Here is a 26,369-nt window from a genome sequence, read left to right on the forward strand (position 1 = left end):
GATCTTCCCGAACCATCCACAGGCGAGCACGGAGAGTGTCGCCTCTCCGTATACTCTCCTGCGATGTGGGATGCCACGCCTGAGCTGATTCTTTGGGGCGACTGGTCCCTTCAAGGGCACTGATCTCCCCACACCTTCAACGGGCAAGCGCGTGGAGTGTCGCCTCCATGTATCCTCTTCCGCAGCCAGGCCTATTGCCAGACATTCAGCCCTGTCCCATCCGAGGGGATTAACCCCTTGGATGTACAGAGGCCCACCTCGTGGCGTCCGAGCAGCCCCCACTGCACCACCACTGTTAAATCGGATGGTACAAGGAGGCGGACGGTCCCTCTCCATCTCCCTCCTAAAGGGATGGTGGATTGAGGGTTTTTCCCCCCTTTCCCTGCACCGTCCAAACCAGTAGCAGCACAGGAGGACCTGCAGCAAGCTGCCTTATCTGCCACCCGGCAGCTTTTCCGGGTAAGTGTCGGGGCTGGAGGGCTCCTTTCAGGCGGTCTGGGGTGGCACTGGGTAAGGGGAAGCCATCCTCATTGCGGGGGCGTGCATTGGCGCTGCAAATTTAGTCCCCGGCTTCAGCCCTGTTCTAGGCCGCAACCCCCGACTCCGCCCACGCTATGGCGCAATGCGGAGGCTCCGCCCACCGATCCTGGCGCTTCTTGCTCAGCACGAGAAGCACCACTCAAATCTCGGGTGGCATCTTTCTCCCCCCCAGACCGCCTGTCGAGGCCTAAAGGACCTAGGTACCAGAGATTTTCCTCACTTTAACTATCCGCGCTATCCGGTCGACACTGGCAGGCTAGGCGGCCGCCTACTTCTCTTTCGTCAGGTCTGGCTTTCCGTCGTCTCCGACGAGTGGGTCAGAGATCTGGTGTCGTCCGCATACAAAATCGACTTTGTTACTCACCCTCCTTCACGTTTCTTTCCCTCCTGTCCTCCCTCTTCAGAGGCAAGGGCAAACTCTTTCTCCCGGGCCATTGACCCGTTGCGTGACGATGGCGTCATTGTCCCCGTCCCAGAAAGTGAAAGGTTTCACGGTTTCTATTCAAACCTTTTCGTTGTCCCAAAGAAGGCTGGAAAGGTGAGACCCATACTGGACCTCAAACCTCTAAAAAAGTTAGTCAAGGTCCGTCTTTTCTGCATGTAATTTCTTCTTTCAGTTATCACTTCCCTGGAAGAAGGGGAATTCTTGGCCTCAATCGACATCCGAGACGCTAAGGCTTCTTTCACACCTCCGTTGGTATGCGGCCGTCACTAAGCATCGGCGCGACGTACCGACGGACGTTGGCGATTTTTTGCCCAATGTGGGCAGCGGACGCAGTGTTTCAACACGTCCGCTGCCCATAGTAAACTCCCAGGGAGGAGGGGGTGGAGTTACGGCCGGGCATGCGCAGTTTAAAATGCAGGACATGTCGTACGAAGAAACGTTCCCTTGAACGTTTTTTCGCTACGACGGTCCGCCAAATACCGACGCATCCAGTGCACGACGTAAGGAACGTGTGTCCATACGTCGCGATGCGTCGGTAATACAAGTCTATGTGAAAAAACGCATCCTGCGGGCAACTTTGCAATATGCGTTTTTCCACAAAACGACGCATTGTGGCGGTCGGGAAAAGACGGAGGTGTGAAAGTAGCCTTGCACATTCCAATTTTTCCTCCTCACCAGAGATTCCTGCACTTCGCCATTCACGACCAGCATTTCCAATTCACAGCCCTGCCCTTCAGCCTTGCTACGGCCCCCAGAGTGTTCACAAAGGTCATGGAGGCCGTCATGTCCATCCTGCACTCTCGGGGCGTGATCGTTCTGCCCTATCTGGACGACCTGTTCATCAAAGGTCCATTCTTCCACGACTGCGTGGAGTCCGTTCACATTACTTGGGATACCCTTTCTCTCCTGGGCTGGCTGATAAACTTAAGCAAATCCTCCCCGGTCCCAGCCCAGCAGATTTCCTTTCTAGGAATGTCCCTGGACTTGTCTCGGGGGTTGGTAATTCTCCCTCTAGACAAAGTCTTCGCCCTTCAATAAGGAGCCCGGGCGCTTTGTCAGTCTTACCCTCAGTCCATCCGGTTTGCAATGAAGTGATCCACTTTGCGCAACTGCACCTTCGTCTCCTACAACATTCCCTTCTGGCAGCTTGGCACAGAAACCCTTTCTCCCTCGACCGAAGGTGCCGCTTGTCCCTGCACGTCAGACAAGCTCTCAGGTGGTGGACATTGAACTCTCCCCTCAACCGGGGGTGGGGGGGTCTTTTCTACCTGTTCAATGGCTGGTGGTGACTACCGATGCCAGTCTTCCGGGCCGGGGAGCAGTCTTCTGCCATCACACTGCTCAGGGCCGCTGGTCAATTCAGGAATCGAAGCTACCGATCAACGTTCTGGAGATCCGTGCTATTTGACTGGCCCTGCAGCACTTCCATCATCTTCTGGTGGATCACCCCATCCGTATCATATAATACAGCGCCACGGCTGTGGCACACATCAATCATAAGGGGGGTACCCGCAGCAGGACGACCATGTCCGAGGTAACTCACATCCTTCGATGGGAAGAGAACAACCACTCTGTGATCTCAGCGGTGCACACTAGGAGTGTAAAACTGGACAGCGGACTTCCTCAGCCGCCAGGGTCTCACATAGGGGGAGTCTGAGCTCCATCCGGAAGTCTTCTCCCTGGTCTGTCTTCGCTGGGGGATCCCAGATGTCGACCTCATGGCGTCCAGACGGAATTCCAAGGTTCCCCAGTTTATAGCGAGATCTCGAGATCCAAGAGCCATTGGTGTCGACGCTCTGGTTCTTTCATGGTGCCAATTTCACCTTCCATACATTTTTCCTCCTCTACCAATACTCCCCAGAGTAATCAGGAAAATCAAGGCTGAAGGAGTACCAGTGATCCTGGTTGCTCCCGATTGGCCGCGACACGCGTGGTTCGCAGAGTTGGTACGCCTCATCGCCGATATACCCTGGAGACTGCCAGATCTACTTTCCCAGGGCCCCATCTACCAACAGAACTCAGGGGCCCTGTGTTTAACGGCATGGCCGTTGAATCCTGGGTTTTAACCCAGGCAGGGTTTTCTCAACGGGTCATTTCCACCATGGTTAGTACCTGTAAACCCTCATTGGTACGCATCTATCATCGTACCTGGAAGACATTTTTTGATTGGTGCAAGGATCGTGGTCTTTCTCCTCTCCTATTCTCATTTCCCACCCTTTTAGAGTTCCTACAGGCCGGTCTGGAATCCGGGCTGGCACTAAGCTCTCTCAAGGGCCAAATCTCCGCTCTATCAATCTTATTTCAGAGACGCATCGCATCAAGACTTCAGGTTTAGACTTTTCTTCAGAGGGTGTCACATGTCGCTCCTCCCTATCGCATGCCTTTAGAACCTTGGGACATCAGCTTGGTGCTAAGTGCCCTTCAGAAACCTCCCTTTGAACCGCTTCAAGAGATTTCGCTGGTGTTTCTGTCCTGGAAGGTTGCCTTCCTTGTGGCGATAACATTGATCAGAAGGGTTTTGGAATTAGCCGCCTTATCCTGCCGGGCGCCTTTCCTTAACTTCTATCAGGACAAGGTTGTCCTCAGGCCGTCGCTGTCCTTTTTGCCAAAGGTAATTTTGTCCTTCCATCTCAATGAGGACATTGTTCTTCCCTTTGTCCGACCCCTATTCACAGAATTGAAAGAGCTCTCCACACCATGGACCTGGTCAGAGCTCTGCAAAGGTACATGTCAAGTACGGCATCTTTCAGAAGAACAAATGCTCTGTTTGTTCTCTCGGAAGGTCACAGGAAGGGTCTTGCCGCTTCTAAGGACATGATTGCCAGGTGGATTCGTTCCACCATCCAGGAGTCTCACCGAGTGAGAAGTCCGCTTATCCCAACGGGGATCAGAGCACACTACACTAAAGTGATGGGGGCTTCTTGGGCCAATAGGCATCAGGCGGTGGAGCAGGTCTGTAAAGCTGCGACTTGGTCCAGTTTACATACCTTCGCAAAGCGCTATAATATTCACTCTCAGGCTTCAACGGATGCGAGTCTGGGCAGAAGAATTCTGCAGGCAGTGGTGGCGCACATTTAGACAGTTGTTGCATGAAGCCTAATACTTTGCTGTTTTCCCACCCAGGGACTGTTTTGGGATGTCCCATGGTCTGTGTCCCCCAATGAGGCGAAGGAGAAACAGGGATTTTTGTGTACTCACCGTAAAATCCTTTTCTCCGAGCCACTCATTGGGGGACACAGACCATGGGTTGTATGCTGCTTGCCAATAGGAGGCTGACACTAAGTTAACACAAAAAAAAAGTTAGCTCCTCCTCTGCAGTATACACCCTCATGCTGGCTCCCAGAGAACCAGTTCAGTGTAAAAGCAGTAGGAACAAATAGTAATGACATAGAAAAGTACATGTCAACTTAAAAGAACAGGCAAAAACCATATAAGCCGATAGGCTAACAGGGTGGGTGCTATCGGCTTATATGGTTTTTGCCTGTTCTTTTAAGTTGACATGTACTTTTCTATGTCATTACTATTTGCTCCTACTGCTTTTGCACTGAATTGGTTCTCTGGGAGCCAGCACGAGGGTGTATACTGCTAACTTTTTTGTGTTAACTTAGTGTCAGCCTCCTATTGGCAAGCAGCATACAACCCATGGTCTGTGTCCCCCAATGAGTGACTCGGAGAAAAGGATTTTACGGTGAGTACACAAAAATCTCTGTTTAATGTGCCAAATGAGTGTCTTGTCTTATAGTCCAAATTTAGCTTACCGGGGGAGGCTTGTTGGTGGTTTAGTGGAGGCACAAGAGGCAGGATTGCCACAGCAACAAGTTGGCGGCAGGAGTGGGGCGATTCTGCGGGCCTTGGCAGGGAGCAGTAGGTGTCCTGGCAGCGTGAGCCAGGAGTCAGTGGTCTTCTGGCGGTGGACTTCAAGAAAATGTTGACAGTGCAGGCAGGAGCGGAGTCCCTGCTCTGCACATTGATCTCATTGATCACATTGATCTGCACATTTCCTGAAACCCACCACTGGTAGATCAATGTGCAGAGCACGGTGACTCCTCTTTTATGTCTTACTACCAAGATTTTCATGAAGCCCACTACCAGATCACCCCCTCTTCCCAGTCCAGGGCCTGCAAAGCATCACCCCACTCCTGCTGCCGCTGGCTTCCTACAGCGACGGCCCTACCTGCCTCCCGTGACCCCGTTCTCACGGCTCCCCCCCCCCCCCCCCCCCAGTAAGCTGTATTCAGACTAGAAGACGCACCGTCATTTAGCTCCGAAATTTTGAGGAAAAAGAATGCATCTTATAGTCCACAAAATACGGTAACAATCCTTTTGTTCTTCATTACGGAGAGGATTGTTAATAATAAGTGAATTGCAAAGTTGCTTGTTTTTACAAGAACTTAACAATTTTCCTCCTTTATGATCGTGAGAAAATCCTTTCAATAGCAACTGTTATAATGGGACATTACTTACACAAAGAGTTTTTTTAAATGTACCAACTGAGTTTAAATTATTGTACTTTTTGCTTGATTCAGAGATTGAGTTCCCTTCTTCCCTGACCAGCACTGAGAGAGCGTTCATCCATCGTCTTGCCCAATCACTTGGACTAATATCTAAGAGTAAAGGGTAAGTTACTGCTTTTACTTTACACATAATTTTTTATTCGTAATGAAAAGGTTCATCTAGCCTCCGAATATTAAATACTTTGTTGGACTTAATTTGGTGAAATGTTATTTCAGTTTTGAATGTGACAATTTGGTAGAAAATATCTTTCCTCAATTATAACGCAGAACGAAATGACAAAGAGATCACTGGTTCACTTCTACATTCTATATATTTCTTTATTTTTCTGTTCCATTACTGAAAAAACTGAAAATTGTTTTGATCCATAGATCCACATATTTCAATGGGATAACTCATGTAACACATACCATCAGTTGGCAGAATTGTTGGGAATAATTCTTGCTTAGAGGAAAGTCACTATTTATTTTTATTTCTGATGTTGAAGATTTTGCCTACATTTTACTGAGGTCCTTCTAATCTTTGTTAACTTGACTTGCCTTTCTGCACACGATTGCTGCAGCCTGTCACTGGCCTCAGCCATCACATGCCATGCACTTCTGATGGCATTGATTGGCTGCACTGGGCACTGGTGCCGATGGCACTTTTTGCTACAGCTAAACTGTTAAACAATGATTGTGGGAGCACCAGAGAGTCGCCTCTAAGGCTGTGATATTTTAGATCGCCCTGTGCCACCTTTAAAGGTTGGAGTGTGTCCTGATTTATTGGCAGTTTCTCCTAGCAACTCGTTCCTTTTAAGGTTTTGTTAAAAGAAAGTCAATTTAGATCTGAATTCTTTTGTGCTTTTGTTTTCAGCAAAGGCTATAATAGATTTTTAACTGTAAGGAAGAAGGATGGCTCTGAAGGTCTCAGAGCTCACATGACCTGCTACCTGACAGAGACCACAAGACACGCCATGAGAAGCCTCTTGCAGCGGTTTCCTGTGACTAATAAGGAAAGGACCGACCTGCTTCCAAAGACAGAGCGGGGAAATGTGTTTTTATTAGAGGCTGGTGAGTGTTTACCGTAATTTTTTTTGTTTTGAAAATGCTGTGGTTTTGCTGCACTTTTCACTATTTGCGTTTCAAATGCATATATGTGTTGAAGAGAGGAAGGCAATTTACTGACACATGCATGGAATTGGTAATTTCAAGATCTAAGAGTTATGTGAACTCTGTGAAGCTTTGTATGATAGAGGTAAGCCTTGAACATATGATTTTGAAAGGATTCTTCTCAGGTTCTGGATTTAGTTTGGGATCTGATGGAGTTTGCCAGATTTAGGAATTTTACATTTTTGTTTTTAGAGAGCCGTGAAATGAACAAATCCAGTGGACGGTTAAACAATGGCATCCCCCAAGTCCCTGTGAGAAGAGGAGAATCAGACTTTGACTCTTTCCGTCAGTCTTTACCAGTATTTGAAAAGCAAGAGGAAGTTGTTCAGATTATTAAGGAAAATAAAGTTGTTCTGATTGTTGGAGAAACGGGATCAGGAAAAACCACCCAGGTAGGACATAAATTTTTCATTGAAAAATCAAAATAACCTTTGTGTACATACATCCAAAAATCTTCTAACATTATTAGCATCCATGCATTGTTATATCATGTGGGTTTTTCATTTATAGCAGTTACCAAATTTATTTTTAACATTTCTGGTCATTGCGCGTTAACCCCTTTCCGACATCGGGCGTAATAGTACGCCGATGTCGGACACCCTCCCTTTGATGTGAGCCCACATCTTTCCCGGCACATGTCAGCTGTTTTGAACAGCTGACATGTGCCCGAAACAGCCGCTATCGTGGCTATTAACCCGTTAAATGCCGCTGTCAAACGCTGACCACGACATTTAACATGCGCTTCTGGCAATTGCGCCAGAAATTCGCCCATCGGTGACCCCCATCACGTGATCGCAGGTCGGCGCTCATAGCAAGTCAGCAATTTTGCTACATACAGGCGATCTGATCATTGCCTGTATGTAGCAGAGGCGATTGGGTTACGGCAGCTTCTAGTCTCCCATGGAGACTAATGAAGCATGCCAAGAGTAAAAAAAAAAAAAAAGAAATGTATACTCAAAAAAATAAAGGGAATACTAAAATCCCACATCCTAGGTCTCACTGAATGAAATATTCCCGTTGTAAATCTTTATTCATTTCATAGTGGAATGTGTTAAGAACAATAAAACCTAAAAATGATCAACGTAAATCACAACTAATATCCCACGGAGGTCTGGAGTTGGAATGATTCTCAAAATCAAAGTGGAAAATGAAGTTACAGACTGATCCAACTTCAGTGGAAATGCCTCGAGACAAGGAAATGATGCTCAGTAGTGTGTGTGGCCTCCACGTGCCTATATGATCTCCCTACAATGCCTGTGCATGCTCATGATGAAACAGCAGATGGTCTCCTAAGGAATCTCCTCCCAGACCTGGACTAAAGCATCTGCCACCTCTTGGACAGTCTGTGGTGCAACGTGACGTTGGTGGATGGTGCGAGACATGATGTCCCAGATGTGTTAAATCGGATTCAGGTCTGGGGAACGGGCGGGCCAGTCCATAGCTTCAATGCCTTCATCTTGCAGGAACTGCTGACATATTCCAGCCACATGAGATCTGGCATTGTCCTGCATTAGGAGGAACCCAGGGCCAACCGCATAAGCATATGGTCTCACAAGGGGTATGAGGATCTCATCTCGGTACCTAATGGCAGTCAGGCTACCTCTGGGGAGCACATGGAGGGCTGTGCGGCCCTCCAAAGAAATACCACCCCACACCATTACTGACCCACTGCCAAACTGGTCATGTTGAAGGATGTTGCAGGCAGAAGATCGCTCTCCAGGGCGTTTCCAGACGCTGTCACGTCTGTCACGTGCTCAGTGTGAACTGGCTTTTATCTGTGAAGAGCACAGGGCGCCAGTGGCGAATTTGCCAAACCTGGTGTTCTGTGGCCAAAGCCAAGCATCGTACAGGGTGTTGGACTGTGAGCACAACCTCCATCTGTGGACGCCGGGCACTCAGACCATCCTCATGGAGTCGGTTTCTAACCGTTTGTGCAGACACATGCACATTTGGGGCCTGCTGGAGGTCATTTTGCAGGGCTCTGGCAGTGCTCCTCCTGTTCTTCCTTGCACAAAGGCTGAGTTAGCGGTCCTGCTACTGGGTTGTTGCCCTCCTACGGCCCCCTCCATGTCACCTGGTGTACTGGCCTATCCTGGTGGCGCCTCCAGCCTTTGGACACTACACTGACAGACACTGCAAACCTTTTTGCCACAGCTCGCATTGATGTGCCATCCTGGATTAGCTGCACTACCTGAGCCACTTGTGTGGGTTGTAGAGTCCGTCTCATGCTACCAGTGTGAAAGCACAACCAAAAACCAGAAAGCATTGGTACTGAGATGTGGTCTGTGGTCCCCACCTGCAGAACCACTCCTTTATTGAGTGTGTCTTGATAATGGCCAATAACTTCCATCACTTGTCTATTCCATTTGCACAACAGCATGTGAAATTGATTGTCAAACAGTGTTGCTTCCTGAGTGCACAGTTTTGATTACACAGAAGTTTGATTTACTTGGAGTTATATACTGTTACTTAAGTGCTCCCTTTATTTTTTTGAGCAGTGTATGTGTGTGTCTATACACATATATATATATACATACATGCATACATACAATATATACATATATACATACATGCATACATACATACACATATATATATATATATATATATATATATATATATATATATATATATGTGTTCAAATCAACTCCTTCCGTCCCATTCAAAATGAATAAATATAAAATAAGTTAAACATACCCATATTTGGTATGGCTGCGTTCAGAGTCGCCTGATCTATCAATAAAAATAAGGATTAACCTGATCTCTGAATGGTGTAGCGTGAAAAAAAGTAAAAACACCAGAATTAAGTTTTTTTTGTCACTGCGACATTGCATTAAAATGTAATAATAGGCGATCAAAAGATCATATCTGCACCAAAATGGTATCATTGGAAACGTCATTTCGGCACAGAAAAAATAAGCCCTCACCCAATCTGAGATCACGAAAAATGCTACGGATAATGGAAAATGGCACATTTTTTTTTTTTTAAACAAAGTTTGGAATTTTTTTCACCACTTACCGTATATACTCTTGTATAAGCCGAGATTTTCAGCACACTTTTTTTTGGTGAAAACGCCCCCCTCGGCTTATGCACGAGTCACGGTCCAAAAAGTCAGTGGAGCAGCGGGTGACAGGAGCCGACAACTGCGGCACAGTGACAGCTGCAGCCGCTGGCTAACAGAAGAGATCATACTCACCCTCCGTCGCTGCATCTCCGTCCCTGCATCTCCGTTGTCACAGCGCTGGCAGCTCTCCTCTTCTCTGCTGAGCGGTCACGTGGTACTGCTCATTAAGGTAATGAATGTGGACCCATCTCCACTCCCATAGGCGTGGATCACATATTCATTACCTTAATGAGCGGTACCACGTGACCGCTGAGGAGAGGAGAGCTGCTGGCGCCGGGACAACGGAAATTCAGGTGCAAGGAGGGTGAGTATGATGGGGAGGGGGAAGGGGCAATGTGAGCCATGCATGCAACCATGGCACGGGAGAGCCGAGCCATGGGGAATGGGATATCTGAGCCATGCGGGTCCTGGGATGTTGAGCAATGCGGGACTGGGGCTAGCTGAGCAAAGCAGGACCTAGGGAGCTGAGCAATGCAGGACCGGGGGAGCTGGCAATGCGGACAACAGGGGGAGCCACATACCAGGACAGGAGGAGGGGAGCCACATACCAGGACAGGACGACAGGAGCCACATACCAGGACAGAACGGGGGAGCCACATACCAGGACAGGTTCGAGGAGCCACATACTAGGACAGGACAAGGGGAGCCACATACCAGGACAGGACAGGGGAGCCACATACCAGGACGAGGGGAGCAACATACCAGGACAGAACGAGGGAGCCATATATCAGGACAGGGGGAGCCACATACCAGTATAGGACCCACATACCAGTACGAGAGCCACGTATAGCAGGACAGGACGGGGAGCCACACAGAGCAGGACAGGACAGGGGGAGCCACGCATAGCAGGACAGGGATGAGGGGGACAATGCATACCCAGCTTATACTCGAGTCAATAAGCTTACCCAGTTTTACGTGGCAAAAGTAGGTGCCTCGGCTTATACTGGAGTCGGCTTACACTCGAGTATATGCGGTAGATAAAAAAGAACCTAGACATGTTTGTTGTCTATGAGCTCGTAATGACCTGGAGAATTATAGTGGCAGGTCAGTTTTAACATTTAGTGAACATAGTGAAAACGCAAAACAAAAAACAACTGTGGGATTGCACTTTTTTTGCAAATTCACCGCACGTGGAATTTTCTTCCTATTTTTCAGTACACGATATGTTAAAACCAATGGTGTTGTTCAAAAATACAACTCGTCCTGCAAAACAACAAGGGGAGCACAAAACGGAAATACCTCCGGGGGTTTAAGGATAGCTTCAATAACTTTGTCCAAATATGATTTCTTCAATAGTTGTTGGCAAAGTTTTTCTTTCTATCTGCCATAAATCTGCTTAAAGGGAACCTGTCACCAAGTTTGACTGATATGAGATAAGGCCACCACCTTTCAGGTGGATATACACCATTCTATAAGGCTGTATCTGCCCCCAACTCGACCTGAAAGGCAAGAAAAATACCTTTTATTATAGTCCCCAATGGAGTGGTCCTTTCCAAGGGGTGTCGCGGGTCTTGGTCCTGAGCCTTCCTTCTTGCATTGTCGTCCTTCTTGCTTATTGTGGATGACGCCTGCGCAGGATCGCGATGCCAGGGAGACTGTGTGGATGACGTTAAGGACGCGTTATCCTTGTGAAGCAGGAAGAAGGACTGCATCGAAAAAAAAGGGAGGCTCCGGACTAAGACCAGCGACGCCCCTCGGACGGCGATATTTATTATTATGTTTATTATTTAGCACAGTGACCCCTTTTTTGCCTTTGACTGACCTCTTTGTATAAATGTTTTATCTGTAAGATTTCCCAGTTCCTTCTTGATGACTGCTACAGAAATGGAACTGCTTGTCGAATCTTCTGCACCCAGCCAAGGCGCCTGGCTGCAATTGCTGTTGCTGAAAGGGTTGCTGCCGAAAGGGGGGAGAAAATTGGTCAAACTATTGGTTACCAGATTCGTTTAGAGAGCCGGTATGTGCATTACTTTACTAATTGTCCCAAGTTCCAGGTGCTTCTCACCAAATTAGAATATCATCAAAAAATTTATTTATTTCAGTTCTTTAATACAAAAATGTGAAACTCATGTATTATATAGAGTCACTACAGACAGAGTGATCTATTTCAAGTGTTTGTTTCTGTTATTGATTATGAATTACAGCCAATGAAAACCCAACAGCCATTATCTCGGTAAATTAGAATACTTTATAACACCAGCTTGAAAAAGTATTTTAATATCCGAAATGTTGGCCTACTGAAATGTATGTTCAATAAATGCACTCAATACTTGGTCGGGGCTCTTTTTGCATCAATTACTGCATCATTGCGGTGTTGCATGGAGGCGATGAGCCTGTGGCACATCTGAGGTGTAATGGAAGCCCTGGTTGCTTTCATAGCAGCCTTCAGCTTGTCTGCATTGTTGGGTCTGGTGTCTCTCATCTTCCTCTTGACAGTACCCCATAGATTCTCTATGGGGTTAACCCCTTCATGACCCAGCCTATTTTGACCTTAATGGCCTGGCCATTTTTTGCAATTCTGTCCACTGTCCCTTTATGAGGTAATAACTCAGGAACGCTTCAACGGATCCTAGCGATTCTGAGATTGTTTTTTCGTGACATAGTGGGCTTCATGTTAGTAGTAAATTTAGGTAGATAATTTTTGCGTTTATTTGTGAAAAAATCGGAAAATTTAGCAATTTTCAAATTTTGAATTTTTATTCTGTTAAACCAGAGAGTTATGTGACACAATATAGTTGATAAATTACATTTCCCACATGTCTACTTTACATCAGCACAATTTTGGAAATACAAATTTTTTTTTTTGCTAGGAAGTTATAAGGGTTAAAATTTGACCAGCGATTTCCAAAACCATTTTTTTAGGGACCACTTCTCATTTGAAGTCAGTTTGATGGGTCTGTAATGGCAGAAAATGCCCAAAAGTGACACCATAAAAACTGCACCCCTCAAGGTGCTCAAAACCACATTCAAGAAGTTTATTAACCCTTCATGTGTTTCACAGCAGCAGAAGCAACATGGAAGGAAAAAATGAACATTTAACTTTTTTGTCACAAAAATGATCTTTTAGCAAAAATGTTTTTATTTTCCCAAGGGTAAAAGGAGAAAGTGGACCAAGGAAGTTGTTGTCCAATTTTTCCTGAGTACGTTGATACCCTATATGTTGTGGGAACCACTGTTTGGGCACACGGCAGGGTGCGGAAGGGAAGGAGCGCCATTTGATTTTTTAAATGAAAAATTTGCTCCAATCTTTAGTGGAGAGCCCCTGTGTGCATAAAGATTGGAGCTCCCCAACAAGTGACCCCATTTTGGAAACTAGACCCCCCAAGGAACTTATCTAGATGCATATTGAGCATATTGAACCCCCAGGTACTTCACAAATTGATCCGTAAAAATAAAAAAGTACTTTCTTTTTACAAATTCTTTTAGCCTCAGTTTTTTCATTTTCACATGGGCAACAGGATAAAATGAATCCTAAAATTTGTTCGGCAATTTCTCCTGAGTACACCGATAACTCATATGTGGGGGTAAACCACTGTTTTGGCGCACGGCAGGGCTCGGAAGGGAAGGAGCGCCATTTGACTTTTTGAATGAAAAATTAGCTCCAATCGTTAGCGGACACCATGTCGCGTTTGGAGAGCCCCTGTGTGCCTAAAGATTGGAGCTCCACCACAAGTGACCCCATTTTGGAAACTAGACCTCCCAAGGAACTAATCAAGATGTGTGGTGAGCACTATTTACCCCCAAGTGCTTCACAGAAGTTTATAACGTAGAGCCATGAAAATTAAAAATCTTTTTTTTTTCCTCAAAAATGATTTTTAGTCCGCAATTTTTTATTTTCTAAAGGGTAACATGAGAAATTGGACCACAAAATATGTGGGGGGGAACCACTGTTTGGGCGCATGGCAGAACTCGGAAGGGAAGGAGCGCTGTTTGGAATGCAGGCTTAAATGGAATGGTCTGCAGGCGTTACATTGCGTTTGCAGAGCCAATGATGTACCTAAACAGTAGAAACCCCCCACAAGTGACCCCATATTGGAAACTAGACCCCTCAAGGAACTTATCTAGATGTGTTGTGAGAACTGTGAACCCCCATGTGTTTCACTACAGTTCATAACGCACAGCTCTAAAAATAAAAAATCATTTTTTCCCACAAAAATGATTTTTTAGCCCCCCAAATTTTTATTTTCCCAAGGGTAACCAGAGAAATTGGACCCCAAAAGTTGTCCAATTTGTCCTGAGTACGCTGATACCCCATATGTTGGGGTAAACCCCTGTTTTGGCCCACGGGAGAGCTCGGAAGAGAATGAGCACTGTTTTATGTTTTCAACGCAGAATTGGCTGGAATTGAGATCGAACGCCATGTCGCGTTTGGAGAGCCCCTGATGTGCCTAAACAGTGGAAACCCCCTAATTCTAGCTGGAACCCTAACCCAAACATACCCCTAACCGTAATCCCAAACCTAACCATAACCCTAACCACGCCCCTAACCCAAATATGCCCCTAACCCTAATCCCAACCACATCCCTAACCCCAATCTCAACCACATCCCTAATCCCAACACACCCCTAATCCCAACCGTAACCACACCCCTAACTCCAACACACCCGTAACCCTAATCCCAACCATAACCCTAACCACACCCCTAACCCTGACACACCCCTAACCCTAATCCCAACAGTAAATGTAATCCAAACCCTAACTTTAGCCCCAACGCTAGCCCTAACTGTAGCCCCAACCCTAACTGTAACCCTAACTTTAGCCCCAACCCTAACCCTAACTTTAGCCCCAACCCTAACCTTAACTGTAGCCCCAACCCTAACCCTAACTGTAGCCCCAACCCTAACTGTAGCCCCTACCCTAGCTTTAGCCCCAACCCTAACCCTAACTTTAGCCCCAACCCTAACCCTAACTGTAGCCCCAACCCTAACTGTAGCCCCAAACCTAACCCTAACTGTAGCCCCAAGCCTAACTTTAACTGTAGCCCCAACCCTAACTTTAACCTCAACCCTAACCCTAGTGGGAAAAAGGAAATAAATACGTTTTTTACATTTTATTATATTTCCCTAACTAAGGGGGTGATGAAGGGGGGTTTGATTTACTTTTATAACTGTTTTTTTTTTTAGTGGATTTGTATGATTGTCAGCTGTCACACACTAAAAGACAGTTTTTATTGCAAAAAATAGTTTTTGCATCTCCACATTTTGAGAGCTATAATTTTTCCATATTTTGGTCCACAGAGTCATGTGAGGTCTTGTTTTTTGCAGGACGAGTTGTTTTTTGATTGGAACCATTTTCGGGAACGTGACATTTTTTGATCGCTTTTTATACTGATTTTTGTTAGGCAGAATGAACAAAAACCAGCAATTCTTGGATTTCTTTTTGTGTGTGTGTGTGGGGGGGGGGGGCATTTATACCGTTCCACGTTTGATAAAATTGAACAGCAGTTTTATTCTTCGGGTCAGTACGATTACAGCGAAACCTCATTTACATCATTTTTTTATGTTTTGGCACTTTTATACTATAAAATCTATTTTATATGAAAAATAATTATTTTTGCATCTCTTTATTCTGAGGACTATAACTTTTTTATTTTTTTGGTAATGATGCTGTATGGCGGCTCGTTTTTTGCGGGACAAAATGACGTTTTCAGCTGTACCATTGTTTTTATATCCCTCTTTTTGATGGCGTGTTATTCCACTTTTTGTTCGGCGGTATGATAATAAAGCGTTGTTTTTTGCCTCTTTTTTTGTTTTTTTTTACCGTGATCACTGAAGGGGTTAACTAGTGGGACAGTTTTATAGGTCGGGTCGTTGCGGACCCGGCGATACTAAATATTAGTGATGAGCGAATATACTCGTTACTTGAGATTTCCCGAGCACGCTCGGGTTTCCTCCAAGTATTTTTTAGTTTTTATTGCCGCAGCTGAATGATTTACAGCTATTAGCCAGCATAAATACATGTGGGGGTTGCCTGGTTGCTGGGGAATCCCCACATGTACTTATGCTGGATAACAGATGTAAATCATTCAGCTGCAGCAATAAAAACTAAATCTCCGAGCACTAAAAAATACTCGGAGAACACCCGAGCATGCTCGGGAAATCTAGAGTAACGAGTATATTTACTTATCACTACTAAATATGTGTACTTTTATTGGTTTTTTTTAAATTTTTTTATTTAAACAAAAAAATGTATTTATTGGAACAATATATATCTTTTTTTCTTTATTTAGGATTTTCTTTTTTGTACACATGTAAATATATATATTGTTTTACTTGTTTACATTGCCCCAGGGGGGGGACATGACTATATAGTGTCAGATCGCTGATCTGACACTTTGCAGTGCACTGTGTCGAATCAGCGAGCTGAGAGGCACTGCAGGGAGGCTTGCCGGCGCCTGCTCTGAGCTGGCGCTTGGAAGCCACCTCCCTGCAGGACCCGGAAGGTCCCCCGCGGCCATTTTGGATCCGGGCTTGCAAGGAGGTAGGAGACCCTCGGAGCAACGCGATCACATCACGTTGCTCCGAGGGTCTCAGGGAAGCAAACAGGAATCCCCCTCCCTGCGTGATGCTTCCCTATGCCGCCAGAACGCTGCGATCATTTTTGACCGCAGTGTTGTGGGGGTTAATGTGCCAGGAGCGGTCCGTGACCGCTCCTGGCACATAGTGCTAGATGTCAGCTGCTATAGTCAGCTGACACTCGGCCCCGCTCCCCCCGAGAGCGCGGCTGATCGGTGATGACGTACTATCCCGTCGGTGGTCATACGGGCCCATACCACCATGACGGGATAGTACGTCATATGTCAGAAAGAAACTGATAGAGGGAATCTGTCACCTCATGTAGATGCTGTAGATAAGCCTCTGATAGCAGTGGCCTTAAGGTACCGTTACACTAAACGACTTACCAACGATCACGACCAGTGATACGACCTGGCCGTGATCGTTGGTAAGTCGTTGTGTGGTCGCTGGGGAGCTGTCACACAGACAGCTCTCTCCAGCGACCAACGATCAGGGGAACGACTTCGGCATCGTTGAAACTGTCTTCAACGATGCTGAAGTCCCCCTGCAGCACCCGGGTAACCAGGGTAAACATCGGGTTACTAAGTGCAGGGCCGCGCTTAGTAACCCGATATTTACCCTGGTTACCATTGTAAAAGTAAAAAACACAAAAACAAAACACTACATACTCACATTCTGATGTCTGTCACGTCCCCCGCCGGCGTCCACAGGGTTAAAGCTCGCTAATGCTGCGCTGCTGCCGAGAGCTTCCTGCACTGAATGTGTCAGTGCCGGCAGTAACAGCGGTGACATCACCGCTGTGCTCTGCTTTATGGCCGGCGCTGACACAGTCAGTGCAGGAAGCTCTCGGCAGCAGCGCAGCATTAGCAAGCGCTCCTGCCGAAAGTAGTTTTAACCCTGTGGATGCCGGGGGACGTGACAGACATCAGAATGTGAGTATGTAGTGTTTTTTTTTTTAACTTTTACAATGGTAACCAGGGTAAATATCGGGTTACTAAGCGCGGCCCTGCACTTAGTAACCCGATATTTACCCTGGTTACAAGTGAACACATCGCTGGATCGGCGTCACACACGCCGATCCAGCGATGACAGCGGGTGATCAGCGACGAAATAAAGTTCTGGACTTCTAGCTCTGACCAGCAATATCACAGCAGGATCCTGATTGCTGCTGCGTGTCAAACACAACGAGATCGCTATTCAGGACGCTGCAACGTCACGGATCGCTGTCGTTCTCGTTGGAAAGTTGCTCAGTGTGAAGGTACCTTTAGCTTATAGGCGAAAAATGGGGTGACAGATTCCCTTTAACCCTTATAATGTCCTAACAAAAAGAAATTGTTTCCAAAATTGTGCTGATGTAAAGTAGGCATGTGGGAAATGTTATTTATTAACTATTTTGTGTGAAACCACTCTCTGATTTAAGTGTACAAAAATTGAATGTTTGAAAACTGCAACATTTTAAATTTTTTTTGCCAAATTTCCATTTTTATAAATAGAAATTATATCAAATTTTACCATTAACAATGAAGTACATTATCTCACGAAAAACTATTCTCAGAATCGGTTATATACGTTGAAGGGTTCCAGAGCTATAACCTCATAAAGTGATAGTGGTCAGATTTGAAAAAATTGGCTTGGTCATTAAGTACCAAATTGTCTCAGTCACTTAGGGGTTAAACCAGGTATTGGTACTTTTGGCAGTGTGGACAGGTGCTAAGTCCTGCAGGAAAATTAAACTTACATCTCCTAAAAGCTTTTCGGCAGAGGAAAGCATGAAGTGCTCTAAAAATTTCCTGGTAGACGGCTGCACTGACTTTGGTCTTGATAACACGCAGTGGACCTACACCAGCAGATGACATGGCTCCGCAAACCATCACTGATTGTGGAAACTTCACACTAGACCTCAAGCAGCTTGGATTGCGTGCCTCTCCACTCTTCCTTCAGACACAGGGACCTTGATTACCAAGGTCTAGTGTGACGTTTCCACAATCAGTGATGGTTTGGGGAGCCATGTCATCTGCTGGTGTAGGTCCACTGTGTTTTATCAAGACCAAAGTCAGTGCAGCTGTCTACCAGGAAATTTTAGAGCACTTCATGCTTCCCTCTGCTGACAACCTGTTTGGAGATGGAAATTTCATTCTCCAGCAGGACTTGGCACCTGTCCACACTGCCAAAAGTACCAATACCTGATTTAAAAACAACAGTATCACTGTGCTTGATTGGCCAGCAAACTCACCTGACCTTAACCCCATAGAGAATATATGGGGTATTGTCAAGCGGAAGATGAGAGACACCAGACCCAGCAATGCAGACAAGCTGAAGGCTGCTATCAAAGCAACCAGGGCTTCCATAACACCTCAGCAGTACCACAGACTGATCGCCTCCATGCCGCATTGATGCAAAAAGAGCCCCGACCCAGTATTTAGTGCGGTAATATAGAAAGAAAAAACAGCTGACTACACCGTTCAATGTGAATTTCTTGTTCGATATGTTCCTGGAAGGTGCTAGTCCAGCCGGTGATTGCGGTAACGTAGAACAGGAGGGGGAGGATGAAGCTCAGCAGAAACTTCCAGTAAATACAATTTCAAAAATGTATTAAGTGAAAAACATGACTAAAAACAAGACCTGACGCGTTTCTGGCATGTCAGTGCCCCTAGTTATAGTCCCTCAAGTATTGAGTGCATTTACTGAACATACAGTTGTGCTCAAAAGTTTATGTACCCCGGCAGAATTTTTGCTTTCTTGGCCTTTTTTCAGAGAATATGAGTGATAACACCAAAAAGTTTTCTCCACTCATGGTAAGTGGTTGGATGAAGCCATTTATATTGTCAAACTACTGTGCTTTCTCTTTTTAAATCATAATGACAACCCAAAACATCCAAATGACCCTGATCAAAAGCTCACATACCCCATTTCTTAATACTGTGTATTGCCCCCTCTAACGTCAATGACAGCTTGAAGTCTTTTGTAGTAGTTGTGGATGAAGTTCTTTATTTTCTCAGATGGTAAAGCTGCCTACTCTTCTTTGCAAAAAGCCTCCCGTTCCTGTAAATTCCTGGGCTTTGTAGCATGTACTGCGCTCGTGAGATCTCCCTAGAGTGGGCTCAATGATATTGAGGTCAGGAGACTGAAATGGCCACTTCTCTTTGTTCTGTTGTAGCCAATGACAGGTCGACTTGGCCTTGTGTTTTGGATCATTGTCATGTTGGAATGTCCAAGCACGTCCCATGCGCATCTTCCGGGCTGATGAGTGCAAATTTGCCTCCAGTATTTGCTGATAACGTGCTGCATTCATCTTTCCTTCAACTTTGCCCAAGTTTCCTGTGACTTCATAGCTCACACATCCCCAAAACATCAGCGATCCACCTCCTTGCTTTACAGTAGAAATGGTGTTCCTTTCATCATATGCCTTGTTGACCTCTCTCCAAATGTAACGTTTATTGTTGTGGCCAAAAAGTTCAATTTTGGTCTCATTACTCCAAATTACTTTGTTCAAGAAGTTTTGAGGCTTTTCTCTGTTCTGTTTTGTGTACTTTAGGCGAGATACTTTGTGGCATTTGCGCAGTAATGGCTTTCTTCTGGCGACTCGTCCATGCATCCCATTTTTCTACAAGTGCCTCCTTATTGTGTATCTTGAAACAGCCACACTGCTAGTTTTCAGAGAGTCCTGTATTTCAGCTGATGCTATTTGAGGTTTTTTTTTTTGCAACCTGCACAATTTTCCTAGTAGTTGTGAATGACATTTTTGTTGGTTTACCTGGTTTGTGTTTACAGAGCCCCTGATTTTTCATTTGTTTATCACAGTTTGAACGCTGCTGACTGACATTATCAATATTTTCTATATCTCTTTGTATTCCTTTCCTGTTTTATACAGTTCAACTACCGTATTTTCTGGTGTATAAGACGACTGGGCGTATAAGACGACCCCCAACTTTTCCATATAAAATATGGAATTTGGGATATGCCCGCCGTATAAGACGGGGGTCATCTTATACGCTCAGTCATCTTATACGGTGTTGAGTCCTCTTCCGTCCCTGGCTTCCTGGATGTAGGGATCCAAGTAAATGACACGCAGCACAAAGGTTGTGTGGTCATAAACAGGGTTAGCCCTGGAGCACGCCTCCCTCACTGGGCGCTGCCCCTTCTTTATATAGTAAAAAAGTTAGGCATTTTACAGACATGCGCACAAGCGCTCATATTTCACAATCACTTACAAAGCAAATCTATTCTAGTGAAAAGCTACAATATCTGGTATGTGGATGAAAGGCTACAATTTCAAGGAGAAATGCGCGCGTGATTACTTCCATAAAAGAAAATGTCAAGTTTGCTCAAATTTCTTGTTGTAAACCAGATTTCTCAGGAGGAAGACAAGATGGATTCTTTGGTTCAGTCTGATCTCCACAATTCCCCCCTTTGACATATTCTTTTATAATCTATCACAAATTCTTGCATAAAGTCTATGCATTTTCTTCTTTATACAGCAGTATACTAAAATATAAAAACAAAAATTAGTTCGGCAATAATTAGAATCACTAAAAGATAACATAAAAACTTTATACTCTTGCATCTATTACACAAAATTTATCGGTGCATACTGAGATACCCTTGAGCACAATCTTGAATAATACATATATGATTACAATAATCATAACTATATGTATAATGCTCTGCATAATCCCGGCAACCCACCCACCAATCCCTCTGAACCAGTTGGCTGGGTTGAGAAAAGAAAAGGTATCTGACCACCAGCTATCCTTATTCTGGTCATTGTCTTTGTCATACTGATCTCTGAGTCGTTGTACGTCCTTTAATTTAAATGTCATACTCATAGTACTATTCGGGTCTATATAATGACAGCAGGTGGGTCCAATGATTTGACACATACCCCCTTGTGAGGCAGTTAGGTAATCCAATACCAGGGTATGTTGGTTGACGACTATTATAAGCTGATTCTGTACAGCTATACTAGTGTTTAGTATATCCAATATATCCCAGATCTGATCATCTAGATAATCTGTGGCTCTAACTAATTTATCCCACATTTGTGTTAACATAGGATAAATAAAAATGGTACTAACAATTTTGTTGGGAATTCCCATTTGTACTATATGTGGCCTCCCCGAGGGGCGTGGTGAGTTATCTGCAGCTCTTTTATACAGTGTGTGCTTGGGCACGGCTTGCATATTTACTTGTTTATTTGAAATTATGAAAGTAGCCGGGGTTAGGCGTCCTAATGTACAAGTACCCTTTATACCTACGGGAAGCCATTTATATGCTCCTTCTCCACATATCCAAAATGTACCTTCAGGCAGATCCCATAGAGCTGAGTGCTGCAATACCAATCTGTGAGCCAAATCCACAAAACTAGATACATTCTGAAGCATACACCAAGAGGGTTTTTGTCCCAAGGGGCTAAAGTACCCGGCTGCGGGATTCCCACATACAGGCATTCCGTTGACATACTCATCGGATTCATTACAAACCAGGTTCCCTGGCTTACTTGTACAACTGTTTGCATCACCTTGGGGGAACAACTCAGAATGTTCCCATTTTCTATTATGTATGTATCTTTCCAATACTACAGGTTTGAAAGCATCAGAGGGATCGGCGGTTGTACTGAAACTGAGCTGTAGATTTTCTGTGGGGACCTGTCCTAAATTAGTTAATCCAGTCTTATTCCTAGGTACCCAGGCCCCACCCTTATAGGCCAAATATTGTAGATGTGTACCAGTCCCTGAGAGATTACCCTGCCACCAAGGAAATTCTACCCATCCCACAATTGGTATGGCGATTGTAGTATTCCACAGCCTAGTATTACCAGTTTGGTTGTTGGCCAGGTTGTCTGAACAATTAGGCCAAGCGAATATTTCTTCAACTGACACGGGAACTGCTAGAAAAGGTATACTTGTGGCTGATACTGGTGAATGGGTACAGATCCAACAATCTGCCAGGGGTTGCGTATTATTTAACAAGTCATGTACTAATTTTCTATGATGTTGTACAAATCTATTGTTCAAAGGGGCTAGAGAATTCAGTCTATCCCATGCCTCCGTTGAGATTAACATTATTAACATCAATATCATGAGTTTTGTACTGCTTTTTTGCAATGGCTTGCATGTATCCATGATGCCTTTCCTTCAAGCTTGACTGATGTAGGTGTTGTCAACAGGACTTGGAAGGGTCCGTCAAATCTTGGTTCAAGAGCCTTTCTGGTGTGTCTTTTTACATAGACTTGATCACCTGGTTCCAACTTGTGACTTCCTTCAGTGTTGTCAGGATCTGGAAGGGAAGCAAAAACTTGTGCATGCACCTTAGTTAATTGTTTCTGAAGATTTTGCACATAAGAAGTCAATGACTCAATATTTAACACAAGTTGCTGTGGAAAATAACATCCTAAATTGGCAGTCCTGCCAAACAAAATTTCATATGGAGACAGTTTAGTCTTACCCCTTGGGGTATTGCGTATTGAGTAAAGGGCCAGTGGAAGGCATTCTGTCCAAGGCTTTCCTGTTTCAGCCATGGCTTTCTGTATTTTTAATTTTAAAGTTCCATTCATGCGTTCCACCTTACCAGAACTTTGTGGATGATACGGAGTGTGTAACTGACTTTCAACACCCAACATTTTTAGTACATTTTGAAATATTTCTCCAGTGAAATGAGTACCCCTATCTGACTCGATCACTTCAGGGAGACCATAACGGGGCACCAGTTCGGCAACTAGCTTTACAGCAGTGTTTTTAGCTGAAGCCTTCCGAACTGGATAGGCCTCTGGCCACCCCGAGAACATGTCCACACACACCAACACATACTCATACCCATTACTTTTTGGCAGCTGGATAAAGTCTATCTGTAATCGCTGAAACGGGTAGAGAGGTCGGACGTGGTGCTTCATAGGGGTCTTTGTTGTCTGTCCGGGATTATGTGCCAGGCATATAACGCATGCAGCACAATAGTCTCTTGCATAGTTGCCAAAACCTGGAGCCAACCAGACTTGCTTTGCCAGCAGTGTCATTGCTTTTGCAGACACATGAGTAGGGTGGTGCAATCCACCAACTACAATCGGGTACCAGGCTCTAGGTAGACATATTAGTCCATCTTTCTTCCAAATTCCTGCTTGTTCTTCTGTCCCTTCCTTTTTCCACCTGTCCCTCTCCTCTTCTCCTGCATCTTCCTGTGCTTGTCTCAGTCTATCTTCAGTATTTTCTGTGGGGTTTACAGTATGAACCTGTTGTAAGGGTTTGACTGCTGCTGCTGTGGCTGCTTTATCAGCCCTATCATTTCCCCTAGATTCCCTAGTGTCGAGTTTCACATGTGCAGCTACCTTGATTACTGCTACTTCTTTTGTTTCTTGTGCAGCCTCTAAGATCTGTTTGATCAGAGAAGCATGTTTTACAGGTTGTTCTGACGCTGTCATGTAACCTCTAGCTCTCCAGATTACTCCAAAATCAAACACAATACCATGTGCATACCTAGAATCAGTGTATATATTAGCTGTCTGATTCTCAGCTATTTTTAGCGCTTCAATCAATGCTGTTAGTTCTGCTTCTTGTGCAGACTGTTTCGGTGGAAGTGGTTCTGCTTTGAGAGTTTCAGATTCTGACACAACTGCATACCCTGTATGAAAGTTACCTGTGTCATCTGCAAACCTACTACCATCTATAAACAGCTCTAAATCTGGATTTTGAAGTGGTGTTTCGGATACATTGGGTAAGCCTACTGTTTCTTGTAAAATGAGCTCTGTACAGTCATGTGTGTCTGTAGGGAAAAAATTTGCGTGTGGATCAGTGTCCTTATTCCCCCCTTCAGACTCGAGAGGTAGCAGTGTAGCTAAATTGAGAGTCTGAAGCCTTGTAAATGTGATAGTAGAGGGGAGCAGCAAAGAACACTGCAGCCGCAAATGTCTGGCCATGGAAATGTGTTTTGGTTGGACCTGGTTTAATATCCCATAAACATCATGTGTAGTTTGAACTGTGAGTGGATGCTCTAGGACAATTTCTGATGCTTTGTCCAACAATAGTGAGACAGCAACAACTACACGTACACAGGTTGGCGCTGCTCTAGCTACGGGATCTAACCTTGCTGAAAGATATGCAATTGGTCTTTGTTTCCCTGCATGCTTCTGGGTAAGAACTCCTGTAGCATGGGAATCAACTTCTGCAGCCATAAGCTGAAATGGTTTAGTGTAGTCTGGTAGCCCTAACGCTGGAGCTGAAACAAGGGCATCTTTTAATTGTTGGAACGAAATCTGACCTTCTTTTGTCAACAGGTAAGGTTCACTTTTTACACAGTCATACAGTGGTTGCATTAGTTGACTGGCATGTATAATCCATTGTCTACAATGAGACACTATTCCTAAAAATGCTCGTAGCTGTTTATGATTTCTAGGCTCATTCATCTGTCTTATTGCTTCAGTTCTTTGAGGTGTAAGATGCTTTTTACCTTGAGAAATGCAATGACCTAGAAAGACCACTTTGGTCTGACAAACTTGTAACTTTTGTCTATTCACTTTACACCCTTCTTTTTCTAGAAAACATAGTAAACTCACAGTGGACCTTTCTGCAGTTTCTAGGTCTGGGCAGCAAAGTAGTAGGTCATCCACATACTGCAAAATTACTACCTGTGGTTCGGGTTCAAACCTCTGAAGGACTGTTTGTAGGGCATTTGAATAAAGAGTAGGGGAGTGTATCATTCCCTGTGGAAGGCGTGTCCACGCCAACTGTTTGCCCTTAAATGTAAATGCAAACAAATGCCAACTGTCTTGGTGTAAAGGAACCGAGAAAAATGCATTTGAAAGATCTATTACAGTAAACACTTGAGAACTGGCTGGTATCTGTGATAGTAACGTATGAGGATTGGGTACAACTGGGGTGATTGGATCTAGAACTTTGTTTATTTCTCTTAGATCATGTACCATACGATATTTGGGCATAGAACTCTTATCAAGAGTTCTCTTCTTGACTGGATACAGAGGAGTGTTAGCAGGTGATTGTATCTCTACCAAAACTCCTTTCTCTCTATATTCCTCTATCTGTTTTGTGATCGCTAGTTCCTGCTGGGCACTCACAGGGTATTGTCTGAGCTGTGGGAGAACAGTTCCTGGTTGCACAGATAGTTTTACAGGAGAGATATGCAATAATCCCACATCAGTGTCACCCTGTGCCCACAGTGTTTCTGGGACCGTTGAGAGGTCTAGATCTGTGGTGTACTCTTTTTCTTCAGTATGATCCTCAAAAGCCTGAATTCTGACATATTGTTCTAATGTTTCTGCATCATCAGGGATAGTCAGCATAACTGTGCCATCTTCCCTAAAATTGATATTAGCTTCTAATTTCTTTAGGACATCAGTTCCTAACAAACATGTTGGGGCACCTCTGGCATACAAAAATCTGGATGCAAAACATTTAGGTCCTAATGAGACCTCTAGGGGCACAGTATATGGCAGTGTTCGAATTACCCCATCATAACCCTCAGCAAAAGTTGTTTGTTGTGAAATATCTTCCGGATTCGGAAGAAAATCTTGATTCAAAATTGAGGAAGTTGCACCTGTATCTATCAAAAATGGAATCTCTCTCTCCCCTACATTCACCTGTATCATAGGTCTTCTAGCTGGTAGGGAGGTTTGTAACACATTGAGTCAATCTGAATCTGGTATGGGACCATCCACTATGGATGTCTGTTGGATGTCTGAGGGTTTATTCTTTGGTACAAATTTTCCTGATTTTATGTCTGCCTGCTTCTTTCTACATTCTCTCTGGAAATGTCCTGGTTTCTTGCAGTAATGACAAGGAAAATTATGTCTTGCTCTCCCTCCTGTTGTGTTTGCTTGCGCTATTCTGACAGGCTTATGATTTTCTCTTAAATCCAACTCTATCCCTACGGCTTTTTGCCTAGCCAAGTGTGAGTCTTCCAAGGTTCTCCAATCAGGAGTTGCGGCCTTAAGTTTCTCCTTCACTTTTGGAGACAATCCATCTATGAAGGTTTTTGTAATTAACCTCATCATTCCTGGAGTGGTCAGATCTATTCCTTCATCTCTAAAGCTATTTTCTACCCCTAGATAATACTCATCTACTGATTGACCAGGTTT

General features: G+C 44.8%; 1 protein-coding gene across 2 annotated transcripts in view; it reads left to right on the plus strand.

Annotated features, from left to right (window-relative positions):
• Positions 1-26,369, plus strand: part of YTHDC2 (YTH N6-methyladenosine RNA binding protein C2) — a 198,705-nt gene that overhangs the window by 47,617 nt on the left and 124,719 nt on the right. For both annotated transcript variants that reach the window (XM_077290493.1, XM_077290503.1), the window contains exons 3-6: positions 5,512-5,602; positions 6,353-6,549; positions 6,841-7,040; positions 11,564-11,730. In XM_077290493.1, coding sequence (XP_077146608.1) covers positions 5,512-5,602; positions 6,353-6,549; positions 6,841-7,040; positions 11,564-11,730 — 655 coding nt within the window. The remainder of the gene's footprint in view (positions 1-5,511; positions 5,603-6,352; positions 6,550-6,840; positions 7,041-11,563; positions 11,731-26,369) is intronic.

This window comes from Ranitomeya variabilis, chromosome 1 (assembly GCF_051348905.1).
Source record: "Ranitomeya variabilis isolate aRanVar5 chromosome 1, aRanVar5.hap1, whole genome shotgun sequence".
Classification (NCBI taxonomy): Eukaryota; Metazoa; Chordata; class Amphibia; order Anura; family Dendrobatidae; genus Ranitomeya; species Ranitomeya variabilis.